The 10,154-nt window shown below is 44.4% G+C and overlaps 1 protein-coding gene across 1 annotated transcript in view; it reads right to left on the reverse strand.

Annotated features, from left to right (window-relative positions):
* peds1a (plasmanylethanolamine desaturase 1a) overlaps positions 1-6,695 on the reverse strand; it is a 28,428-nt gene extending 21,733 nt beyond the window's left edge. Inside the window, exon 1 of the mRNA XM_076042662.1 lies at positions 6,432-6,695. Coding sequence (XP_075898777.1) covers positions 6,432-6,591 — 160 coding nt within the window. The 5' untranslated portion in view covers positions 6,592-6,695. The remainder of the gene's footprint in view (positions 1-6,431) is intronic.
* Positions 6,696-10,154: the final 3,459 nt, after the last annotated feature.

Genomic DNA, 10,154 nt, shown 5'->3' on the forward strand with positions numbered 1-10,154 from the left:
AACCTTGTTTAAGTCTTGCATGGATTTTACTCAAAGTTTAGGCGGGAATCGGTATTGTGCTTTTACTTCTGATCGTCTCGTATCGGCAAGCAAAAAACTGTTGTTTGAGATTCTGTAAACAGCCAAACAACTAACTAACCAAAAAAAAAGTCAGGTGGTATAAAATAACCTGGTGCTGATTGTGGTGATTCTCCTCTAAATTCTCGCTCAATCAGAGAATCTGATTTAAAATTGTTTCGTTTATGAGCGCAAACATGAGGGACTGTCCGACAATCCCAACCAGATGTTTGAATTTCACACATTGCACTTTATTACACTGTTGATTCACATACAATAAAGTAAAGCATGTGTTTGCAAACAGCCTGTATTGCACTGGTGTTGTGTTGTGTTTTCTTTTAATTTCCACTGAATTGATGGAATTTGCTGTTAAAACAATGGATTTGTACTTACGTATTTGGGGTGTTTTAAAAGAAAAGATTTTGATTTGATGTATGATGAATTCTCGTCATAATTAAAATGTGTTACTTAAATATTGTGATATAGACAGTTTGGAGTATTTCAAATTCTGATTCTGACTCTGATAAACTGACAGCGGCTGAAGGACAGTTAAACCTCGCATTAGATCAGTGGTTCTCAAACTTTCTCTGTCACGACCCACCTTGGAGGAAGAAAACTTTTCATGCTAGAAGCCCCAAACTTGACGTGGCTGTGTCTTGAGGGATCCCGATGAACCTGCAAGTGGTCCCATGTCTCTAGGACAAAGTTGACTTTTCACCCCATAGACTTGCATGGCATTAGGGTTCAGCAATAAATCTGGAATTAGGGTTAGGGTTAGGGTTACTGCTGGAATTAGGGTTAGGGTTAGGGTTACTGCTGGAAACTAGGGTTAGGGTTTCGGGGTTCCTCATGGGCTAGAAGCCCCAAAATTGACGTGGCTGTGTCTTGAGGGATCCAGATGAACCTGCAAGTGGCCCCATGTCTCTAGGACAAAGTTGACTTTTGACCCCATAGACTTGCATGGCATTGATTAGACCAAGTTTCACAGTGCATTCAAAAGCCCAAGCGTGCCACTGGGTGGCATGTGGTTCTTTTTTTGTTTCCGGCTGCTGGTCAGGAGGTCTTCTCGCTGTAATCACGCAGGAGAACGTGGGGGTTCGCGCGCCAACGCATGCACTTTGACCAGGTAACTCTCACAATGACTTAGAAGCTTTCCTTCATCCCAGCCAAAGGGCTCAGCGGGAGGCAAGTGGCGGACATGCTCGGCGACGCTAACAATGTGGCCGAGCTGTTTTTTATGGAAACTTAAAAGGGAAAAAATGTTTCCCACATGCTGATAAGTGTCTGTTAAAGACAAATAAACAGCCCAAATTCAAAATGTCAGAGTGTCCATTTAAGGAAGCGCCACGCTGTTATGTGCTTAGTTGTCCGGGCCCGGTTCAGCGCCGGCAGGTGGTAAATCTAAATAGCAGTTTGGCTTGTTAGAGTTTGGAGAAGTTAGATGAGGCGTTGGCGATGCTCCGCGGAGCCAAACATGGCCTCATTACAGCGAGGCTGGGATGGACAAACAGCTGGACGCATCTCCCCGCTCCCTCTGTTCCTGCGTCTCTCCATTCCTCCCACCGACTCTCTATTCATCCCCTCGTCTCCGCCCGGCCCTCCCATACGTCTGAAGAGTTACAGTCCGCTGACTTCTCTGCTCTCCTCTGCTCTCCTCTTGCGCTGAGAAAAAAAACCGTCTGAAAACGCAATCATTCACTTCATTATTTATTCACCAAATAAGCAAAGCTCAAAATCCTATCGAAGCTCTGGTTAGCGTCCTCGTGCTATGGATGCAGACGAGTCCTCGGTCTCGGCATCTTTTCCCTGAAAAGCTCGTCAACGCCAAACCTCGATTTCAGCGAAATCACTTTCAGTCCTGTGCTAATCGCTACACAGGAGGGAAAGTGATTTTGGAGGCGGCAAAAGGGACAAGAAAGTCACTTTGGGAATTCCATGGAAAGAAATCTTACTCACAAAGGTGTAGTTGGTCATACTTGGATATTTTGAAGAAGAAACAGCGACTTCAAGTGGTTACATTTTAGATTGCAACGTCTTTCATTCTCTCTCCCCCTCCTGAGCTTGCCAGTGAACTACGGTGGCCTGCGCGCACAAATGATTATATTACACGCCGTCACAGGAAAAATTGTGTTGCTCATTTATGTTCCAAAGAGGAAAAGAGAGGAATTCACACGCAGCAGTATTTCACCATAATTCAGAATGAGAAAAAAAATCCAAACAATGCTTCCTCGTTGTGTCCAACAGCAGCTACGTGTTTGATAACAACAATGCTGACATGGCAGCCCGAGTTGTTTTTGCATCCAGATTCTTCTAACTAAGCTCCGTGACCGCAAAGAGGGGGAGAGGGGGGCGGGGGGGGTAAAGTCTCGGGACCTAAAAATGCATGTGTGATCCTCTTAGCCCCCTCTCAGTGCCGCAGTCAACAACAGGCCTGCAGGACAAACATGACTGCAGCTCGTGGGAGCATCTTCACAGTCTCTGTGTCGTGCATTTGCCCTGCCACACGACGACGACGGGAGCTCGGATGTTGCTCACTTTTGATGTTTCTTGTGTTTAGGAAATGAAAGAATCTGTGCCATTGTGAATGGATTGGCCACATGCTTTCTGTGCATCTGCACCAGTTCCATTCTGCTGTATGCTGTACGCGTCATCATGGTCATTCTAAAGAAAATTAACTTTCCTTTCTTTATTAGGATGAGATCAGATGCAGCTATTGAACAAATTTGGCAGCATGAAACATGCCGTTGATAAAGTTCAACATACAAAATCTTAGCGCCTTAAAAAATTTTAATAATATCATCATTACTATCATATATTGATATTAGCATTACTGATGTTGCTGTTATTGTAATATACTGTTATTGTAATACCCTACTGTAGCAGATTGGCAAATTGTTTCTGAGGCGAATAAAAAATAAATTGGGCACATTAATTAGCTCCATTAAAGTTGTGGGAGAGCTGACTGGAGGCGAGAGGGGGAGAGAGGCGCCATGCCAGGGGTGTCAGAGGGAGGCTTTGTTCAGTCATCAAACTGATCAGGGTTAATAAAATCTGCGATGGAAACTGTTAACAACAGTGCAGGTGTGAACTGTATATATATATATATGTATATACAGTTCACACCTATATATATATACATATATATAGCCAAGTATGTATGTATGTCGCCTTCTGACTCTTCCAGGTCATAAAGTTGAACTCTGGACTTCGTCTATATTGTCGTCAACACACAGAGTTCACACCTGCACTGTTGTTAACAGTTTCCATTGCAGATTTTATTAACCCTGATTAGTTTGATGACTGAACAAAGCCTCCCTCTGACACCCCTGGCATGGCGCCTCTCTCCCCCTCTCGCCTCCAGTCGTCAGCTCTCCCACAACTTTAATGGAGCTAATTAATCAAGCGCGAGCGCTGCGCTCGCACGTGCACCAGCTTGTCGCGTCTCTGTTTACACGCACACACGCTGCTGGTGTCGATCGATGGTGGACGAGCGTGCGTGGCCGTCTCGCCGACGCCGCGAGGTGGCCCTGTGTCGCTGTTGCGACAGAGTTCTTTAAAAAAAAAAAAAAAAAACAGTGGTGCCTCCTCATCCTCACACTCTCGGGGGTTGGATTCTCCAGGCAAAAACTCAACTGAAGTGGCGATAAAGTTTTAAACTCCTCCGTCAGCGCTGACGTCAAAAGGTTCCCTGTTACGCTCAGTGAGTCCGGGGCCCACAGAGCCCAGGTCAGTGCTGTTAGCATGAGCGCAATGCACTGCAAAGGCTTCACATTCAAGTGGCAACCCAAACAGACACACACTGTGCCCCTGTATGAACCTCACAGTGGTGCTAATACAGCCCCGCAAATTCTCAAATTCTCTGATCATTGTTCCTATTTTAGAAATGGTAACAAGTCCGGCTAGAGGCAATTAAAAAGCTCAGTGAAGTGAGAAGGAGGCCAGATGGTCGGGCAGAAGATGGCACAGTCCAGCTTGAGGCACAACTGGTTAAACAGGTTTCCGTTGCTAAGACTCAGAGCGCCGTCCACCGCAACTCTGGAATCAACAGATTCGCACACGCCGAGGAAAAACTCTGCATTTATCCCACTTCCCCTCAGTTGGACCAGGGGCTCACAGAGGTGCAATATATATCTAAAAAAAAACGACTTCCGCTGTTGTCCCCAAAGGTTCGTTCTCAAAAGGACTGGATGGTTTTTGGAGACAACGCAACGCTTCTACATTTTACAGGTTTTGTGTGGCCACACAGAAGTGATTATGTTAGTGGAGGACACACAGTTAACTGGCTTGGAGGCGGCCGCTCCTACATGTCCTTCAGTTGCACTGCCTGATGAATCGGATCACAATCTCATCTCAATCACCACGGCATCACGTGCACAAAAAGCAGCTCCGGCAGCGTTTACATTGCGTAAGTTGTACGCAAGTGGAGTCTTTTGTGGGCATGAAGACGGTTTGCGATGATTAGGATTCACACGCACCAAGCAGAAAAGCAGGTAACTGGACGACAACTTCATGGGCATTTTGGCTCTAACAGTAGAGTGAGTCCAGAGGAGTTGGGAAGAGAACCGAGTTAGCGTAGGTGACTTACTGATCCCAAAGCAAGTAAACAACATAAGAGGCAGAGGCAGAGAAGAGAAGCCTGGATGAAAGGTGACACTTCCTCAGGTAGCCTAGAATCAAGCCCTACACCTGCAGCTTCACGAACAACATGAGATGATACAGAGTAGATAATAGCAGCGTTACACAACAGACTTCTGCTTTCATCATGACGAATAAATAGAGACTTAAACAGGAAGTGCCACTGAGTCTCTTCTTATTGCTTCTGTTCCGTATATATTTGTCTCGACTTTGTTCAGACATTTTTGGCAGCGTCATTTGCAGAGACCTGAGGTCTGGAACGTGAATTTCGCAAAAGAGGGTTCAGCTTACCGACAGATGATGATAGGGCCAATGCTGCCTTCCGTGCCCACTTTTGTTTGCAACATGAGGAAAACACTGGTCTTTCTCCAGCACACACTATGGCATACTGCTGTCTTGCAGTAGCAAACAGGGTTTTGGACACGTGAGGAAAAAACATTGCTGTTTAAATGAATGGTTTTGTGTATAAATGAAATACTGCATTGCATGTTTTTGTTGCATCGAGTGCGAATCTGCGTGCGTATGCATGCACGCCAAAACCTACTTGTTTCCATTGTTCCTCACTAACAATCATGTCCTTGATTGTAGTACAGACAGTGCAGAGTTACCATTGTGACACAACCGCAGGTGAGGTTACATCACCAGGCAGGGCTGTGCAGCAGCGGCGAGCGGCCGGCAACTAGCACAACACCACGCGTTGCGTCTGTGTGGTTCGCAGAGTTCATATCGGTGTCTGACCAAAACGTCACATTCAGCTGCACCTTCGGATGTCAGCTGTGGCCCAAATTGAGGCCACGACAGGGCCTCAATACTGGCTGCAGGGTATCTGTGTGTAACAGCCGTCCAGTTTTCCATGTTTTCAATCCGATATCAAACTCGACAACTTTGCGGTTTGTGTACGTCAAATTGACGACTTCTCATTGAAAGGTGACAAATCAAACTGAGACGTTTTGCAAGTAGTTTGCAGGGAGAGTTTTAACGCTACTGAAGACTCAGCGATCAAACACTTGAACGAGTCACGCTACTTGGCATGCACAACGGCAGAAAGCATTCTGAGCACATTTGGCAGCATAAAACCCACAACTGATGCAAGAATATCTTTATATAGATTGTGTCAACTTTGGAAAAAGTTGACTTGACTGGTGTTTTAGTTATGCAGCGCTGCAATTTAAAAAAACAAAAAACAAAAAAACCAACTAGCATTCTTATTCGTGCGTTTCTCTGTCGTTAGTCTTAAACTACTTCCGTGTAGATCTTCTCCAAGTGCAGGTGCAGCCTCCATGTTGAACCAGTCCAAACTTTCCAGCCACTCACTTCTCACAGTCCCCCCCCCTCCCCTCCAAAAACTTGTTCACGGCGGAGGATGTGAGTGATGGTGACAGTGATCATGTGCTGCTGATGGCAGCGCACAGCAGGCCGCCGCTACTGTTCAAGGCAGCGGCGCAGCGGGTCACTGCGGCACGCACACAATCCATAATGATAACAACAACAACAACAACAACAACAAGGGGCGCACATGCGTCAGAGTCGTCGGGAATGAGCTGCCACAGCAACGTTAGCCTTATATAGGGCGGCAGCAGCGGCTTGTACCCTGACCATCCCCATCATCACCACCACCGTCCTCCTCGCCTCCATCCCCCTTGATGTCGCACTGTGGTGGCTCTGTGAGGCCTCACATGTCGCCCCCAGCGGACTCGCAACAATCACACAGACAGCGACAGTGACACACACGTTCTCACCGGGAGAGTACAGCCGTGCTAGCTGCCGGGCCCCGGCGTGCTGCGGTCCCCAGCGAGGCACCGCGCTGCGTGCAGCCGCCCCGTGCTCATTGCCGTTCGGATCCTCCTCCGCCATGGACCGGTGTCTGATGTCGGTCTCGGAGAGAAGCGACGCCGCCATAGCTCCTGCCCGCTAACAACACCCCCCGCTGTGGCTTTTTTTATTTATTTATTTTATTTTTTCTTCAGCTGTCAGGCATTAACTGAGTCTCTCTCTCTCTGTGTGTGTGTGTGTGTCGGAGGGAGGCTGAACTGAGGGGATGGTGGCGGGGATGTACCGGAGTAGCATCACCCGGAAATACACCGAGCCGCGCCGCGCACACCGAGTTAAACACCTGCTCCGGTGGAAACGAGCGGCTTCCGGGGGGCGGGGGGTCAAAAAGCAATATTGTTGTTATAGTTGCTTTTAAAAAAATAAATAAAAGACGAAGCTTTGTCCTTAAATGGTAGTTGTTTCTGTTTGAGTTTCGTTAAGTTTCGTTTCACAGCCGCTTTAACTGTCGCGAAGCTGCAGGGACCGTCTGCATTTTGCGGGTTCGGTTAAAAAACGCTGCGTTGGACACTTCTGGTCGGGCAAATTAGTCAATATGTTGATTTAAAAATAATAATAATAATAATAGTATATTTTTTCCATGATACTATTTATACATAGAATGTCTGTCTTTCAAAAAAAAAAAAAATTTTGGCTGGCAGTTTTTTTTTTTTTGTGGTACATGGTTGTTCCTAAGTATTCTCAGAAAAAAATATGCAATCTTGATTGGAATTTACAATCAGCAGTATTTTATGGGATGCACTGATTGTGACTCCTTTAACGAGGTGCACTTGTGTTTGTTCACGTCCTAAGAAAAAACTTTCACTGGATTTTCTGAATGAATTCTAAATCAATCCTCTATTTCTTTCAACCCACCATAGCACTTACCTTTTTCCTTTCTTCTCTTTGTTATTATTCGAAGTAAGTTTTCATGCTTAAAAGGCAACATATATCATTTTATGTTTGCTTTTTTTTCTCACAAATATCTTCTTCAGGGTATTGCACTGAAGTGGAACAAAGAAATCCAGGATAGCAAGAGGTGAGAGCTGTGCTAACTGTCATTTATTTTCCAAGTTTCACAAACCATTACAAAACTTTACACAAAACGTCTTAAAAAACAAAGCAGGAATTGATAGATTGATTGAAATTTTGAAATTCAGTTGGATCTGGACATACACCATCATTTCCATCGGCTCTACCTCTCAGCGGGATAGTTGGCCATCGTCAAAGGCCAACTGGTCCGACCTGTCCTGGAGGAGTCTTTTGTACCTAAATGCTCATCAGTTACAGCAAGAATAGGACCAATACTATAGAATATACTGCATTTGTCAGAATTAATTTTAACCACCATCCGCCACGTTTGAGTCTCGGTGAACAAAATAATACGTTTTGACACAATTTGGTGGACAGTCTTGATTAGCATAGTAATATAACACAAATCATGATAGCAATAATAATATAATACTGCATGAATGACTGAATGAAAACCAGCTGTCTGCTGGTGCTGACGCTGTTGCTGGTGCTGACATCTTTCCCACTTTGGGGGTTTTAATGACTAGATTAGAACAGTGGTTCTCAAACTTTCTCTGTCACGCCCCACCTTGGAGGAAGAAAATTTTTAGAAGCCCCAAATTTGACGTGGCTGTGTCTTGAGGGATCCCGATGAACCTGCAAGTGGTCCCATGTCTCGAGGACAAAGTTGACTTTTGACCCCATAGACTTGCATGGCATTAGCGTTTAGCGATAAATCTGGAATTAGGGTTAGGGTTAGGGTTACTGCTGGAATTAGGGTTAGGGTTTTGGGGTTCCTCATGGGCTAGAAGCCCCAAATTTGACGTGGCTGTGTCTTGAGGGATCCAGATGAACCTGCAAGTGGCCCCATGTCTCTAGGACAAAGTTGACTTTTGACCCCATAGACTTGCATGACATTAGGGCAGTGGTTCTCAAACTTTCTCTGTCACGCCCCACCTTGGAGGAAGAATTTTTTTTTTGATTCTTGTGGGAAACTGTTGTTTCAGCGTGATCATTTTTTCTCGGCAAAGACTATTTTTTCATTTGCCCCACTGGCGCAGGTACATTTCTTAAAAATGAAGGCGTGACAAGGTAGGTCAGAACAATTTCATTCGCTGAAAGCTAAACCAATCAGCTCAACTCACTTTTTGCAGCATCCATGAGGAAAATCATTGTTTCTGGAACTTCTAAAAGACTGTTTTTACTCTCAATGCTAATTGAATATCGCTCATGTCACTTGTTGACTCATCTCAGTAAAGGTTTATTATCTTTGTTAATTTGTTCACAAAATCAGCCCGCACACATAAAACAATATAATTCGTGTTGGAACAAGTGCTGTTAAATTGATTGAAAAAAAAAAAGAAAGAAAATGGCAGTATACCACCCACGCCCTGAGCATTAGGTGCCTTATTATTGAATGTGTTTTATGTGTTGTTGCTCAAACTCAGACTCTCATTGAGTCTGACGCGCTTTTTTTCTTTTTTTTTTTAATCAATTGACATTAAACAACATGTTTTCTACATATCCCATGATATTTTTTCCTCCTATGAGGTGGCTCACCAAAACACTCCATCCATCTACTGCTGCTCCGGCCTCTCTGCCAATTTTTAGAACCCATTGTGGCCCCACTGCTGCTCGAGATGCTCTTGAATACAGGAACAATAACTGATGCTCAAAGAAGTACGTAAAAGTTCCCAAATAATCTCTTTAGAATAAATGCACGGCACACATTTTTTTTTAAATGTTTTCATTTATTTATTGTATTTTTTTGTCTGTACTAGATTATTGCAATCTGGTTAATTCACATTTAAAAAGCAGTCATTGACCAGACGCACTGAAATCGATGATATTCATTTTTTTTTACAATAATCGGCCCCATAAAGACTGGGAAAACCCAGTCAGAGAAAAAAAACAAACATCTGTATGTTTTCTGCACTTTATTTTTGCTCAATGTCTTTTTTTTTTTATAGTAATTACAAAAAAGAGGGGGGGAAAATATATAGCAATAATCAATAATAAAAAGGAGACCCGGGGTAACTGAGAAATATTACGACTGGCAAACAAACAATCACAACACGGCACGAGTACCTACTGACGGTGGAAAAAAGAAAAGGTACAAAAAATAAAAACAAAAAAACAAAGGAGGGAAAAAAATAAGCGCGTAAGGCAAAAAGAAAACAAAAAAATCAAAGAGATTGGCACCTAGGAAGTTTAATACAATTAGCAACAGAGGGGGACAAGAAAATTAAGATATTTTTTTTTGTTCTACAGTCTATTTAAAAAAAAAAAAAAAAAAAAAAACAACCCAAAAAAGTCCCAAAAGAAAGCGGCGTCTCTCGCTTTTTTTTTTTTTTCTCTCACACTCCGTTCTATTTGTTAAAAAAAATAAAATACCTGACCTGGGGAGCGGGGAGCGGCGGCTGGGGAGGGAGGGGGCGGGGGGCGGGGAGGTGACGGGGGAAGGGAAAGATGGTGGGGTGGGGGGTTGTTGGCAGGGACAATAAAAAATACTGCACGTACAATACCTTTTTTCTTCCTCCTCCTCCTCCTCCTCCTCCCTCCTCCTGTCTTCTTCTTCCCTCTTCTATCGGGCTCTCACCGTTTTCTCTCACCCACTTTTTTCCCCCTCCCTTCCCCCCCCC

The sequence above is a fragment of the Nelusetta ayraudi genome, unplaced genomic scaffold (genome assembly GCF_046127955.1).
Source record: "Nelusetta ayraudi isolate G7.1 ecotype Tasmania unplaced genomic scaffold, CSIRO-AGI_Nayr_v1 ptg000071l, whole genome shotgun sequence".
In the NCBI taxonomy this organism is placed as follows: Eukaryota; Metazoa; Chordata; class Actinopteri; order Tetraodontiformes; family Monacanthidae; genus Nelusetta; species Nelusetta ayraudi.